This window comes from Monomorium pharaonis, chromosome 1 (genome assembly GCF_013373865.1).
Source record: "Monomorium pharaonis isolate MP-MQ-018 chromosome 1, ASM1337386v2, whole genome shotgun sequence".
Classification (NCBI taxonomy): Eukaryota; Metazoa; Arthropoda; class Insecta; order Hymenoptera; family Formicidae; genus Monomorium; species Monomorium pharaonis.
This window is the reverse complement of record NC_050467.1, coordinates 7,083,557-7,100,467: the sequence shown is the minus strand read 5'-3', so window position 1 is coordinate 7,100,467 and position 16,911 is coordinate 7,083,557. Positions and strand designations below refer to the sequence as shown.

The following is a 16,911-nucleotide window of genomic DNA, read 5'->3' as shown; positions in this document are numbered from 1 at the left end:
GTAAAATTGTGAAATGACATTAACACATCTATAAAAAACGGGAATGTTAAAGTTTACTTGCGTTAAACACTCATGTTCCAAATGGTTCATAATAATCAAAATTAGCGATCACAAAGGACTGTCAAAGATCTGTTCATACACTGAAAAAAGAGTCTCGTTGAATTATGGAAATTTGGTAAGTTCAACTGTTTTTCGTATTAGTATTCATCATGATAGGTTCAACTCTTTTTTTTCAGTGTAGTATTCACTATTAAATCTGAAGATGCTAGGATCAATTTAATCGCATAAAAATTTAGTGTTTAATGAAATAGCAGTCTACAATTTTTTAATAATTTTAATAATTTTTTCACTAATTAATTCTTTCGGAACGTTTGTGAACAACGAAGTTACATCCAAGAATATTAATTCGTCCAAATCTAATTTTTAATTACGTTGACAAATGTCCAATTGTTCTTAATGTAAGATTTTGACATGATAATTAATAAATATTGTATAATATGTCACAAATAAAACGCGCTATACAGTGAACTTCTTAGAGTGGATATTATGATGCGTAGAGAAAACTCGACTTTGATAGTCCATTGCATCTCGGGAGATTGCTATTAGTACAAATTAATTTATAACAATCATTGTATCATCAATGATGACCTTGTCACGCCATTCTTTTAGTAAATTATTAATTTTAGAAATCAGCGTTTTAATTAAATCTTTATTAGGTTTTTTGTAAGCAGTTTTATCGTTAAATAACTTTCATTTTATTGAAATATTCCTATTTGTACATTATTATTACCGTTATTTAGTCACTTTAGGATTTCATATTCTATAATTTCCACAAAAAAAAACAAAATTTTAAAAAGTTTGCGTACAGTTCCGAAAACGACTTACCTCCGATTTCAATAAAACTTAGTAAAAATCTTTTTTTTTATAAATCTTTTTTTTTAATATGTTTATAATTTTGGTTGTGTTATTTACATACTTAAATATATATATACATATATAAAATAAACGTACTTAAATATAGTTAAAAGCATTAAAATTACCTAATAAAACTCGACGTATGTTAAATGAGTTGTATAAAGTTTTGAACATTTAACGTTGTTTTTCTCAAAAACTACTGTTTTTACAAAAATACATAAGATATAAAATATGTATTTCGATAAGGTCTATAACTTTTGTTTAAATTATTTTTAGAAATTCCCATTATTTACGGAAATAAATGGAAAAAATCATGATTTTTATGGTTTTTTTCATGGTTTTTGCCATAAAAGTTAAATTTTCAATATTCACCATCATATTCGTAATCAGAGCCCCAAAATACGTAAGAATACGTAGTTTCAAAAAAATCGGAGGTAAGATGTTTTTGGAACTTTATCCTAAGTTTAAAATATTTCTTTAGAAAACTTCATAAATTTAAAATATAAACACTTTTTAAAGATATTATTAAGACTGTTTTTCAAAAGATTATCATTTATTCATTATCAAATGTTTTGAAGTGTTTGTTCTTTTTTTTTACTTTAAGATTCTCAAATTAAATATTTCAATATATTACACACAAGTGTTAAGACAGTTAAAAACAAATAACAGGAATTAGTCAAGGTACAAAGTTCTGTTATATCCTTCAATTTTATCTTTTTTAAATAATTTTAAATAAGCCGTAGTTAAGTTGTTCAGCCGAAAACCACTCGCGGCTCGGCATTTCTGTACAGAGAAAATTGTCCCATCTTTCTGTGAGAGGTATCGATATTGCAACTTCTTCTGTTCCATCGATTACACTGCCCACAAAATGCGGAAGCGTGTTAAAGCCAGCCGTCAAGTTTATTGAGGCGGTAAGTAACTCCGGTCAACGTTCGGCTTCGATGGCAGATATGTAGTTCCTCCTTGTCCCGGAGGACCAATGCGTGGTCCGATATTGGGTCCTATAGATCCGACGGTGGGTCCTAAAGGTCTGATAAGAGATTCCATCATCACTCCGGTCGCGGCGGCTCCCAATCTGAATCCGGCTCGGTACCCGTTTTCGTCTGCGACATAGCTTGCAAATGCAAAATTTATTGTATATTTATGTGACATAGAATAACATTGCAATTTAAGGATAAACTTTCGCATATCACTTACGCCCAGTTTATATAGTTTTTAGTGAAAATACTTTAAATATTCTTAAAATAAATATTCTTAAATGGATTTTTAGCGATGAGAAAGATAAAGGCATAAAATGTTTAAATAAAAAAATATATGTCATAAATAAATACTTTTAGTTATTTTTTGATACATTTTACATTTTTTGATATATTTTGATATTTTAGTTAAAAGTGTATTGATTTAAGTGGAAGTAAGGATAAAAATCATTTCGAATGGAAAGTCGAAAACCTATGTGGAATCGCACAGTTATTGACATATAATTTCGTTTAAACATTTCCTGCCTTTATATTTTTCATTGTTAAAAATCTATTCAAGAATAGTCATTACAAGGTCGTTTAAAACATTTTTATTAAGAACTATGTAAATTGGACGTAGTTTTCGGAAAGTCAGCCCAACTTACATAAAATATAGCTATGCGATATAATTTCAATAATACAGCGATATTGAAACACATTGTGAAAGTAAACTGCTAAGATTTTATGTATAAATATATGCGTATATCTTTTCTGATTTATCAAGCTTATAAGCAATTTCATACGAGAGTCTTTTATATTTGAATACAAGTCTGCTATGTTTAGTCATGTAGAATTATTTTTAATAATACTTGGTAGGAACAACTTTCGTTATTTAAATAATTTTTAAAATACAATTCAATTTTATAATTTTGTATTTATAGCAACGTTTAATTTTAAATTTTCATTTGTATTTTATAATTTTCTAAAAATCACAAATTATTTATAAATTACAAACAATCTGAAATGACATAAACGCAATACAAATAAATGCCCAAAAATTGTAAAAATAATTGTATAAACATAAATTTGCAATTGCATGATTAATTGCGTTGTTAACACATGTAATAATAAATGTTTTCATGTCCTAAAAAATATTTGTTAAAATAAAAAATGTACTACTTCTTTAATTGTGTTTTTCTTAAATAAAAGAAAAATATTTATAAGATTTAAGAAAAAAATGTATACATTCAAAAAATTTTTTTTTAAATATATATAGTAATTTATAAAATTTTAGTTTTAATTTAAATAAGATTTCTTTAATTTAAAATATTGTAACGTAAAAAGTAAATATTAAAAAAATTTTTTTTTATACAAAGATTATAGTTATGTAAATCTTTATTTGTTTTAATAATAAGCAAGACATAACTAAATTGTAAGTATAAATAAATTACTTATTTGCAGTCAAAAAACTGTATTTTAAGTAATCAAATATCTTATAATGTAACAAAATTATTATTTAAAAAAAAACAGCAAATAGGATTGAATTCTTACTGAACGGAAACGGGGATTCCTTCGGGACTCTTGTAAGAGTAGGAACCCTCCACCACTCGAACCAGTTCGCCGTCCACGAGTTTCAGAGTGGCCATCTCCTCCCGCTGGACACCGTCTTCGTTGACGACACTTGTGGCCGGTGGACCCGCGACTGTCTTCTGCTCATCTTCGAAGGGCGGGTTCAAGATGAGGCCGCCGGAGCCGCGCGCGAACTGCGGTGCCTTTTGATCCGGGGATAGCCTCTCAGCGAGAATCGCCGGAAATGATAGCAAACACCAAATCTGTGGGAGTTATTCTTTACAAATTTTTGAAGAGAAAAGTTGAAAATAAACACGACCAAAGTGACCAAAACATTAATTCTTTTTAATAATAAAAAGATTGTTGGACATTTTAAATCATGTAAAATAATTTTTTAATACGTCTAAATAACTACAAAAAAAGAATTGAATATATAAGAGTGGTTTGAAAAGTAATTTAAAAGTAATTCACAATATCATACAATGTATACTTGTATTATATTAATGTTTATATATTACATTTGATTTAAATAATCGTAATTTTATGGGCAATTGAAATTGCAAAAAGGGTATTAACTTTAATACGGAATTATTTTATAATTTTAATTTAATTATATGTAATTAATTTTTACAAACACTTTTATAAAGTGTTATTTATAATTCTGTTTGCTCTCAATTGTGCGCTACAAATAACATTGGGCTATTTGTTTTAAAGCTAATTTTGTAACTTAAAAGATTATACAATTCCACAATGAAGAAAAATTAGAAAACAAAACTCTGTAGATCCGTTTCCGAGACTTGCCAGGACTTCTTTCTCAAAAAAGAAATAGGTAATTTTGCAAATCGAAGGATATTAGTAGCGCGTCTTTAAGCTGTTTGAGAAAATTAATGAACCGCATCTATCTACGGAACAATCGGATATTGCCGTGGATGACCCCGTGACACCGCATCGCGTCGCGTTGGATAATCAGTCGAGAATCGCCGCTCGCAACGGTGTTTCATATAGTGCGACGGTGGAGGTGGATCCTACGGGAAAGGACACTTTCTATTTAATCGATGAACGCGGCCCGCGTTTTGAACGCTTCGGGGCCCAATAACCGGCCGCGAGTTAACGAAGATGCAATAATCGTTGGGTCGGCCCCCCTGGAAGGCACAACGAGAATCTCGCGAATCTCGCGCCGACGATGAACTTTCAACCCCTGTTGGTATATTACGTCGGATACTCTAGCGCTAACGGCGGTATCTTTTATCTCCGCGAGAGAAACAGAACTGACACTTAAAAGTGTCGTAGGCGAGTCGAGCGTTGATGTTAATCGGCCGCTCGGAGAGAGAAATGTAGACGTGAGACGGAAACGTATGGAAAGGTTGGCGAAAAGAATTCGTTGCGTAATCGAGGATTAATAGAAATTGTTAATTGACATTCATTGGGAATATCAAGCCGTCGAATGGACTAACAATTGTCGATATTTGCACGCTTATGAAAAACCGACGTATTTAATAATTTACGTAGAGTTTAAACTAGTACATAAATTGACTATTGATTGGCACAATAATTATCGCATTTAAGCTCATCAAACCACGAATATAACGGCTGTATAATATGGATATAATATCATCTTAGACAGCATACATATGTATATATTTATTAATATAAGAAATAAGAGGAAATTGTCATTTCTTGGTCAGATCAGATTTTGATGTTATAATAATAATGATAATTTTATATTAATTATTAAATGTATTTTTCATCTCTATAAATTGCGTGCCGCAAAATGGTTTGTCGTACTTGAAATGCTATTGTAAACTGAAGGTAGAAATAATATCTCGAATTAGTTTATAATCGTTAGATTTAATAACGATGCTACAAGCAGCTTAAAGACTGTAAAAAACGTATTGTGAAAAATATTGTTCCAGCCAGAGTTCAAACGGGAGCGTCCCAGATGCGCACAGATCGAAACGGACAATGAGATTGCTGAGTTTATCAGGATAAATTTATAGAATTTGATTGGTGGTGTCAGTTTCGATTTGTGCGTATCTGGGACTCACTCATTCAAACTTGGAACTCCCTTATTCTTTGACGAGCATTATATCAATTTGACATGTGGCATTTATCGCAATATTCAATACTAATTTCAGAGAATTTTTTCAGGCCACAAGTATATTAAATAATATAATAAATTAAATGTTAGACCGATATATGTAATATACATATAAGTATATTTAATAATTAATATAATTATTAGCACAAAATTTTGTTTCAATAGAGAAATAGTATTTCCTTTTTATTTCGTGTATTATTTACATACTGTTCTGATAATTTAACTTATTATTGTACAATATATTTATTAATGCTTTTTTTTTTAAATATATAAACGTTTTATACATATTTTATACACATAAAGAAAAAGAATCAAAATTTTTATTCTACAGATGCTATTAAAATATAGATTAAGTATTTTATACACATACTTATGATAAGTAAAAGTTAAATATTTTGTAAATATTTTTTCAAATAATTATTACAAATGTTTTATACGTTTTTTTATAAATATGCTCTGTTATCTAGGATTATATTACTATATGCCATATAGTAATTATATCTTTGTTTGTTGGGAATATATATGTCAAAATTAAATTTACATTTAAATTAATATACTTAATAATTTATTAATTTTTTATTTATTTTAGAGATTAAACTGATATATACGTTTTGCGTGAATTTACAAAGGATTAATAAACTTTAAAAAGATTAATAAAACTCCGACGTGCTTCCGACGAGTGGTTAAAATAAACCCACAGATGTAAATCGTACGCGCAACTTTAGAAATATCAATATAGCAGGATTTTTATTTTGTTTTACTTCATATTTATTGGATTACGTCGCATGTATGGTGTAACGATATTCAGTCAGCGAGATGCTGCACGTCTTTTCACAAAGGTGCAAATGCGTCGCGCGCTGCAACACAGGTTGCGACGTGAAATTTATGAGCGATTCGCCATTAGCCGGGAAAGGCACGCAGCATCTGCGTGGATCATCGGTAGCCACCGAGTCTCACGTTTAGTACGAAGAACTTCACCGAGGATTAATTTACGGCGGTACAAATCTCGACGAGTCGCGTTTCTCTATTTTCTTCACTGATAGACTTCACGGATAGACTTTTAATTAAAAACTTGTGAGTTTAACACACGAATAAGGTTCTATTTATTCAAAAATAAAAAAATTGAGAAATCAAAGAAATTACAAATAAGAAATTATTCAATCTTTTGAAGGGATTGATTGGAAATTAACGACAATCGAAGTTATTGGAAGTTATTACAACAGAAATAATTTTACGATTAAAATTATAGATAATTCTTTAATGATCCATAATTCCTCTAGGAAGATAATATGTTTATTAATATTGGATTGTTAAAACCTCTAGATTTGGTTTATGTGTTAAACTAAATAAAATGAATTTATAAATCGTAAATGTTTTATTAAGGGGAAACAAAAAATTTGTATGGATAATTTAAAGGCACAATTTGCAAATTTATTTCAGTGAAAGAAGTAAATAGACACAATCTATTTTAATTTTGATATGTCATTTGCTATATTCATGATATAAAATGTTAACTTATAACACAAAGTTTTTTAAAAATAGAGGGTTTTTAATCATTTAAGATAGACTTAGATCTTTATCTATCTGAAATAAATATTATTTATTTTTTATAAAATTTTTACTTGGTACTATTTCAAAGAATATTTATTTCAATCTAGTATATATTTTCAGTGTATCTAAATACAGAACTGTGTTCCATTTTTTCTTGAAATAAAATTTACAAATTTCACTTTAATCTGACTACACGTATTGCTATTCCTCCCCCTTAATTACGTAAATTCGGTCCCCTGACTCGAGTTTCCTCGCGCGTGTTAGCGTTCCCACTCGCAGCGTGACAGCCTCTTTCCGCGGGACACTTACCAGCGAGCGTATAACTCTGCGATGACCCATTGTAGCTGTCATTTATGACGACGATAACGAAGATGTATATGGCGAGGATAACTTCTGAAACCGGCGATGACACTTTGCACTGCGCGTCACCCAGCGCGCGGCTCGGGAGCGCCTCGATATCGCGGGCACCCTGTCACACCGGGACTGTGTATCGGGTCCTGTCGACGGGTCCGTGCTCCTGCGAGCCCTCGTTCTTATATATCCTCATGAACGACGATAGTTCGGTCGCACTATTCCCCCTCTGATCACCAACGAGGAGACGATCATCGCGAGCGATTACCGTTTACTCGAAACTCGCGACGCGACGCGATTGTATATTTCGTACATGATGCGTGGGAAGAACATAGTAAAAAAAAAGTATTGAATTTTGAGATATTAAATGTGTTTTAGTTTCTGAAATAGTTAAGGCTGTTCGACTTTTGAACAATGTTTAAATTAAAAATACTAAAATGTTTAGAGCTAATTAGCAATGTTTCAACTTTAAATATCTTAATGTTTTGAGTCTAAATCATTGTTTAAAATTGAAACCTTTTTAAGCATTTAAAGAACTAAAATTAAACAGAAATAAAATATTTTAATTGCTTATAAATATCTATATAATCTTATAAATAAAGCCTAATACACTTTATCAATATTATTATTAAATTAAGATTATATTACTAATTACACTTATTAACTAGTATCATTACTGAATATTTCCCGGTAATTTAAGACTCAGTTAATTTATTTTACTTTTATTTATTATGACATAAGAGTTGCACGTCTGTTCTATGTGCCAAAGATTCAAATTCATCCAGAACAATGTCTGATTTTAAATGAATCACTACTTTTCGGAAGGCAAACCGAGAGCACCTGGCCAACACACTTATCATGCAGCACGCATGTATCAAATGACAATTACAATTACTTCACACTGTTAATTTCCATTAAATCGTCATTGCTCCTACTCAATATTTAATATATTTGATTGATATTGAGTAAGTATATACTCAATATATCGTTGATTTATTAAATTTAATCTTTCTATTGAGCAGGAGCAGCATTTTTAAATTCTACAGTTAAAAATCTATTTTTAAAACTCAATTAAAAAGATTTTTATCAAATAAACAAAGAAAATAATTTTACTAAAATACCTGAGATTTAAAAATAACAACGTTAATTACTAAATAATTATGAAATAATAATTAAACTATAAGAAAAATTATATTAAAGAGGCATAGCAGTTTGGCGCTACTAAAAAAGGCATTTTTCATGAATTTTTTTTACAGCCAAGAGACTAACAATAAAAATGAGACTTTTTGCATAATAAAGTACACCTTTTGTAATTTTCGTACAAATTTTATTGTACTAGTTTAGTTAAAAAATCCCCCTCCCTTTCACCGTCGTGTAGTTACCCGTGCGCGCCACGCATGATTCTGCGGTAACCATAATATCTCCTTGCCCGTTCATCCGAAACACAAAAACCAAACGGGATCTTAAAGAAGAGTAAATTCCCTTGTCCTTGTCGTATCCGATTTTTAAAATTCAAATTTTAAACAAAATGGCGAACCTTTAAAATTAGAATGCCGATTTTCGGCCAAAAATTTTATTTTTGTTTGTTTAAAAAAAAAATAGAAAAAATTTGAATTTTAAAAATCGGATACGACAAAGACAAGCAAATTTCATAAGCTTTTAGTTAAAAAAAAAAGGTAGATCGGTTGATCCGTTTTCAAGTTATCATGGTTACAGACTTTAAAAACATGGTTTTGAGAAAAACGCGTTTAAAATTTTCGAACGATGTTACTCTATTGTAAAACTGAATTCATTAAACTTATTATCGTCAATTCCTGGGCCATACAGGGAACCCTCCTGTTCAAGATCTGTCTTTATTTGTTCATTTTTAGAAAGACGGCGACTTATACGAGCCTTCCGTGTCGCGTGCTGGGCCCGGATGTCAAAAAGGGCAAGCGCACGCCTGTGCACGGCCCGATAAAATATATTGTGTAACTTTTTTACTTATTAGAATTTAAAAAAACAGTTTTAGGACAACATTCTTGAAGGTTTAAAAATGCAATAAAAAAAATATCGATTTTTTTAACCCGACAAACTGCTATGCCCCCTTAAACGTTTAAGTTGATTATTAGAATGTTGAAATATTTTACAATAATTATCATGCTTGAGTGTCCTATATAATTATTTTGATAAGCCAATATAAAATTATTTTCTAAATTTCATCCAGTTAAATTTTTAGATACAGCAATAAAAGTGTCCTCTCTCTGAATAAACTAAGTGGACTTTATATTTAATTTTTGGGGGAAGAGAGGATACTTTACGCTGACACATACGCCTCCGGTACAGTTGTACATTTTATCAAGGAAATCTTGTTTTTTGTAAATTGAATGACTTGAGGACTTAGTACGGCTTCGTTATTTATCGATGCATATCAAGTTTCCGAGATTTTATTCTCGCCGTGGAGTACAGTGACGTTACGAGGACGGATGAAGTGAGACCGGCGCAAGTATACGGGCACGCGGGGAACGACGACATATGGATTTATTGTCGCCGATTTAAAGGCCACCGTTGTCACGACGACCCCGCGATCTGGCTGGTTTAAGGGCACACGAGCTAAGAACAATGCAATCTCTTGAACCTTTAATAGGATGTGTTTGCCTCCTAATGGGACACTTCTCCATTGACATTTCATTTCTGTCGCGATGCCTCGGTCGCCGAACCCATCGCATTTCGTGATCTGGCAACGGTAGCGATTTTCTCAATCTACGTCGATCTCAGAACTGAATTCCGTAGCTCGGAAAAGATTCGACCTGTTCGAGATAATAGATCGTACGGATATAAAATTACCGACATTTTTTTATTAAAAAATGTTTTTGAAATTTGACTTTACAGAATTAAAAATTCTTTACACTATCAAAATAAAGAAGGCAAAAAGAAAATTTTATGTTAATATCAAAAATTTTTTAAATACATTAAAAATGTTTTATAATTAAAAAAATTTTATTACTTGTCACGTAACAATTTAGAGAAATTTACGATTAAAATTGCAAAAAAGTGCTGCTTTATATTTAGGCTATAATACAGTTTGATATGTGACATGTTGAATTTTGTTTAAAATCAAAAAATTAAGGGAATCCTAAAGTCCTCTGTTTTACCGCTACAAATTTCTAGTAAAAGCGCTTAAATGAACAAAATTTGATCCAATAAATAACTTTTTTACGGATTGTAATTTGACGGATATAGTCTTATTCCTTAAGGGAATGCTAAACTGCTCGTCAAACTTGATCGATAATGTAAAGTCATTTAGGCACGTCATTAATAAAATTTTGTATGTATTTCTTTTATAGATTTAGAAATCCTTCTCTAGAATTAAAGTTTATGTATTCCGCACACTGTTATCATCTATACTTTAATCGTGGAGAAAGATTTTGGAACAAATTGTACAATTCTGTCGATAAAACAGATAGAATCCCCTTAAACACGGAAAACTTTTTTTCTAAAGTTCCTAGGCTTATTCTAAAAACACAGTATTGTTCTTTGCTAAAATTCCAAGTGCGCCTCATCCTTATTTTATACGTACAAAGTCTAAAATTTTTATACACACCAAATGTTTTCACGAGTCGACTACAGAAGTCGATAACAAAACTATATATGTACTTAATATGATTTTTTATATTGCTATAATTTTTAAAAAATATAATTTGAAAGAGATTAAAAACAAATAGAGGAAATATGAAAAAACAAATGACAGAGTTTTGTTAAAGAAACTTTTTAATATCATATATAATTTCTCTTTGATAAGTTCTATAAATAAAAATTATTGTTTAATTAAACTAATTTTAAGTAAATTAAAAACTAAAAAGTAATAAAGATATAATTTTTTATAAAAATATCGACAAAAATTTATTAAGATGGACAAAATGACATATAATATGTAGTTTAATTGCACAGCTCGCAAATATTTTAGTTCTTTTGGACTTGTTAATACAAGATGCGTGAATCTATTGCTTACATTTTACGCATTCAAATCAACATTCTTCAAGCTTGAAAACATAAGTCGTTGCAATAAATTATCATTATCCGTTTGTAAGTTTTAAAATCTATTTTTAAAAATAGTATAAAACTGATATTCGAGTTTATCAAAATGTCATCCTTCTTCCGCGACACTGATTGGTTCTCTTACTGCGCTAATTTGCGATAAATAGCTGTCATCGTGGGATTAGCAAACAATAATTGGTGTAGATTTAAAAAGTTATTAATTTATTTTTTTTAATAAAAAATGAAAAGCTACATAGCACGCGCGAAACGCTTTTGTGATGTCTAATAATTTAAATTATTCTCTTCTTTACACACACACACACACACACACACACACACACACACACACACACACACACACACACACACACACATTTCGTGATTTAAAACAATTCTTTTTGTATTGTTCTCCTCTTTTCCTCGATTGGTTTTTTCGGTATTGACATACTCAATAATATGTTAGTTTGTCTATTTAGTTGTATATGCTGTTTTGTCCAAATTGCACTACATATATATATTATAATAACAGCGTAAAAATATATTGTAGTAATTGTTTATACCATATATTAATACAACATCATATATTAATACATTCGTTTAATTAAAATAAAAAATACAAGAAAATACTTTGTTAAATTTACCTAAGATTCGATGAATTTTTTGTCACCCAAATATTTTGCATTAAAATGCAAACTGACGGATGGCGCATATGCAGATCAAAACACGATACTAGAGTCATTTGACGTAATTTTATTTATCAATTTATCAACATACATGCATCGTACTTAAAATATTACTGTGTATGTTATTTGACCTATGATGTAAGAAGACCAGATGAATCATTGCGAATGCAATGGTAACATCTTATAAGTTAGCGGAACAAAATAAACAAAATCAATTGTTAATAATATTTTTATTTGTTGCTCATTTGTTGCTAAAAAATTGCAAAAGAAAAAATTTGTTTTTTTTTTAATTTTTTTTATCAATGTTCTTTTAACAGAAAATTAAGTTAGCGGAACAATATATAAAAAATAATAAAATTATACGTAATAATAATATGGAAATTTGTTGCTAATTTGTTGTTCAAGAAATATTTAATTTATTGTTCCCAAAATTAATTTAAACGATAAATAAAAACAACAAACATGCAAAGACATAAGAATAAACTATAAAAAATTTGTTACTCGTTTAAATTTGATACTGGGGCATCATCTGAATTTGTTGCTCTCGAAATATGCAAATTCTACAATAATTGCTTGCAACTAAAGTTTAAACAATATCGAGAAACTGATCAGCGTACACATTACAAGAGTAAACTAATATGAAAAAAAAAATTTGTTGCTCGTTTAAATTTGATACTGAGACATCATCTGAATTTGTTGTTATGCGAATTCTATAATTATCATCGTGTGTGTGGAATCAACAAGTTATGTATATGAAATAATAAAAAATTAAAATTTATGTTTTATTGTAAAACTTGCATATTTCAAAAGCAACAAATTCAGACGATGCCGCAGTGTCAAATTCAAACGAGTAACAAATTTTTTATAGTTTATTTTTATGTCTTTGCACGTTTATTGTTTTTATTTATTGTTTAAATTAATTTTGGCAGCAATAAATTAAATATTTCTTCAGAAACAAATTAGTAACAAATTCCCATATTAAATTATTACGTATAATTTTATTATTTTTTTATATATTGTTCCGCTAACTTAATCTTCTTTTAACGACACATTGATTAAAAAAAAAAAACTAACAAAGCAACAAATTTCTTTTCTTTCGCAAATTGTTAGCAACAAATGAACAACAAATAAAAATATTATTAACAATTGATTCTGCTCATTTTGTTCCACTAACTTATAAAACGTTGCAACGGTAGAGGTAAACAATAAAGCAATCAATTACATTTAGATCAAAATGTACTTGAGAATTAAATAAGAAAATAATGTTATATGTGTTAACATTGTACATGTACAATGCAGTCTTATTCTTTTATAATATTTTAACTCAAACATGAGTGATTGCTACTACGCATTTGTCGAAAATAAAAAAATTACTTTGCTTTTTATATGATTTTATCTATACATATTATTTTGTCTGTATTTTCCCTACAACTAATCACTTGAAAATATTTTTGATTTTGATATTCATATTTACTTGTTCTTTGGTCTTAAAGTATCGATTAAAAAAGAATAAATTTAACAAATATTGTAGTTCAGAGGTATAAAGTTATAAGATAAAATTATAGATCTCGGTATAGCAAAGAAAGTAAATTAAAAATAAGTGTGACAAGAGCTAGATTTTAGGTATTAAACTTTTGTTAAGCTAAGTTACATAACTGGGCATAAAAGAAAATTGTTAATTGTAATTTAAAAAATTAGAATGTAATTATGATATGTATGTATATGACACGTTGGATTTTATTGAAACCGGTGTTTTTAATTTGATGGATTTTTTCTTACAGTTGGGATCTTCTGGTTTTATCAGAAATACGTAACACAAACTAAATAAACTACATAGACACGTAAAAAGTTTACGGGTTCTTTAAGTGGAAAAAAAAACAGAAAATCTTATAAACTTTTTACATCTTTAAGAAATTTTAGTATGAACAAAAAATCCAACTTTAAGGGAAAATCTATCAAATTAGCAACACTGATCAAAATTAAGTTAGGGCCTTCACACACGAATTGACATAACCATAACATAAGGTTTCGACGCATCGGATTGGGCAACCGTAACCGTAATCTGCCGTAACCGGCTGAATCAAGTACGTGATTGATCGCAATCTTATTGTTATGGTTATGTCAATTCGTGTGTGAAGGCTCTTAGAACTGTTATTCCTAAAAAAAAATTATTATGGCAATTGTTAAAAATATACTTATAATTAATATAGGATATATTGCGTCAAAGAGAGAGAGTTATGACTTTAATATTATGATATAAATGATAGATTTTATAATTAATCATAAATATTTTTTTTGACAAATTACTTTTAAAGGATAAAAGTCCTAACATATTTAATTTTGATTTTAATAATTTTCTTTTTTTTCACATATTATAGTTATAATACCAAAATATAAACAATCTTTTCTTACAACTTAATTTCTTCAAATTGTAAATAAAACAGCAATTTGGCAAAACGGAATTGTATCCAGCGATTGAGAAACTTATATAGGAAACAATTACCTTACTGATTTCTTGTACATTTTTTATTAAATACAAACACACAGAAATAAAATAGTATTAAATTAAAATTAATATATTCTATTTATCAATAATTGTTTTACACATAAGAAAGAATATAAAACTTTTTTTAAAGAATTTGATACTATTAAATTTCAGTAAAATATATTTTTATTTTTATTTTATTAATATTATAATATTAATCTAAATAACTGATATATTTATTTTAATAATATAATAATAATAGAAAATTTTCTTTCATTATTTAAAGATATTTATTAAAGATTTTATTCTTTTTATTTAACATTTTTTCCTCTCAACTCATAAAAATTTTTATTAAATAGGTAATGAGATTTTTTAAATAAAATTACATCATCGTGTAAGCAAGTTATGTCTGTTTGACGCTGTATAATCTTGTTTCAATATTATATGTCAAAAATAAAAATAATCTCAATATAGGAACGTTCTCCTTTCAGTGTAATGTTATTATTCAAACATTATTTATCCGAGCACTTCTTCCGATAATGGAGGAACCTTTTGATTTTAATAGCGCAAATAGAATTAATTTACAATTAATCAAGTTGCTTTTCAATGATTTGTTCGAATTATTGCCGAGTCACTATTGCGGAGGATTACACCTGGAGGGGACATGGTTGAGTAGAGAACTTCAACGTCAAGAGTGCAAATACATAATGAAACCTTGGTCCTCCATCCGGCTTAAATTGAGGAACGCGAATTTTCGATCAGAAATGTTGTAACCAGGAAGATCGTCATTTTAGATTGTTCAGTGTAATATAACGTAACATGCGAGGATACCATCACTCTCGATGTTACGTAACTTTGGCAAAAGGTTCGATATACCTCTTCTCTCGTAGAAAGATGTACAAAAATATTCTTGCGCAACGCGAGTACGACGTACACGCAAAATTATAGTCCAACGCACGCAATCGCGACGAGGCAAATAAAGTAACATTTAATTTGCCTTGAGCTACAGAGTGTATCGACGATTACCGCATTATTCTGATTTACCCCTCGCGACCTTTGGCAAAATCTAACGGAGAAGTATCTGCGATGAAAAAAATTCGAAATGGAAAGAAGCGAAAATTGTCCGCGAAAAAAATACTAATCGTTCTATGATTTATCTCTCGTTTGATTTTCACACCTGCAAAATTTGACGCGCTCGTTAAGCGATAAATTTCTTCGGGATGAGTAGCGAGAGAGATCATCTCACGACAAATTTCTTTCTAAAATATGTGCACAATATAAAACAATCCGTAATATGTCACAAATTGCAAGATAAGTTCTAATTTGCGTCTCATTCCGACTCATCTTCCATTTTTCCGTAGAGGCTAACGTTTAAAGGTTTGTTTAAGCGTCAATCCCTAGAGTCCCGGGATTGATTTATTAACTCCTCTTATCTTTATAATATTGTAAGCCGTAATGTGCGAAAAATTGCCCGAAGTCAATCCGTTAGCCTACGTTTATTTATGCAAGAATTCGAAAGCATCATCGACACTGACCATTTCGCATTCACTCATCGATTTATTATGATTTCATAATTTCGTCTCTTTCTTCCCACGATGATATCTGCTAAAATGTCAGTTTCAGAATGTACCCGTTGTGCGAGGATTAGACCTGGAATTGTGGAACCAATGCAATTTCTAAATCATAATAATAATAAATAAGTGAACGAATTAAAAAAATTAATTGAAAAACTAAAAAAGAGGTATATTAATTTTAAGTTGTTTCCATTTTTTAATTTAAATACTTAAAAACGTTTTAGTTTTAAATTCAAAATACTCTTATTATAAATACTTAAAACTATATAAAACTATTAATCAAGCAACTGCAGCTTATTCTGAGGAGCGAAAGAAATAAAATTAATAACTTCTTTATTTAGAAATTGTGTGTAAACGTGCGTGTGTCGATCGGTCTACGTTGACTGGCTACCAGCCATTCGCGTGGTCTGATAATCACCGTGCTCGCGCTAGTTGTTATTTTTAACATATGTCGTTACGATGCCTCGAGCGCATCGTCGAGGAAGATGGTCGAGGGGATCGTGAATGAAACGGGCAACAGCGTGCACTGGGGCACGCGCGCAACGTGAGTACCGCGAGACCGCGATTATAGTTGACATACTTTCGTGTATCGATTCTGAATAGGCAGCCAACTCCACCTGCAAACCGATAGCCGTGACGGCACTCACTTAACGCTAATTAGTGTAGCGGAATCAAAGTTTTCACGGCTATTAGCCTACGAGAGAGAGATATA

The 16,911-nt window shown here is 29.8% G+C and overlaps 1 protein-coding gene across 1 annotated transcript; it reads right to left on the bottom strand.

Annotated features, from left to right (window-relative positions):
• Nucleotides 1-1,229: 1,229 nt before the first annotated feature.
• Nucleotides 1,230-11,049, bottom strand: LOC105840982 (endocuticle structural glycoprotein SgAbd-1). Its single transcript, XM_012688071.3, has 3 exons — nt 7,399-11,049; nt 3,423-3,703; nt 1,230-2,029 (listed from the first exon to the last, which is right to left on the bottom strand). The coding sequence occupies exons 1-3, from the start codon at nt 7,438-7,440 to the stop codon at nt 1,816-1,818; spliced, it is 537 nt and encodes a 178-aa protein (XP_012543525.2). The 5' UTR covers nt 7,441-11,049; the 3' UTR covers nt 1,230-1,815.
• Nucleotides 11,050-16,911: the final 5,862 nt, after the last annotated feature.

What these genes read in the sequence shown, in the direction of transcription:
- LOC105840982 (XM_012688071.3), bottom strand. Translation starts at nt 7,440, where the DNA reads ATGACAGCTACAATGGGTCATCGCAGAGTTATACGCTCGCTG. An exon ending in GCAGAGTTATACGCTCGCTG is followed by an intron (nt 3,704 to 7,398) that starts GTAAGTGTCCCG and finishes TAACTCCCACAG; the next exon opens with ATTTGGTGTTTGCTATCATT. An exon ending in GGAATCCCCGTTTCCGTTCA is followed by an intron (nt 2,030 to 3,422) that starts GTAAGAATTCAA and finishes TGCATTTGCAAG; the next exon opens with CTATGTCGCAGACGAAAACG.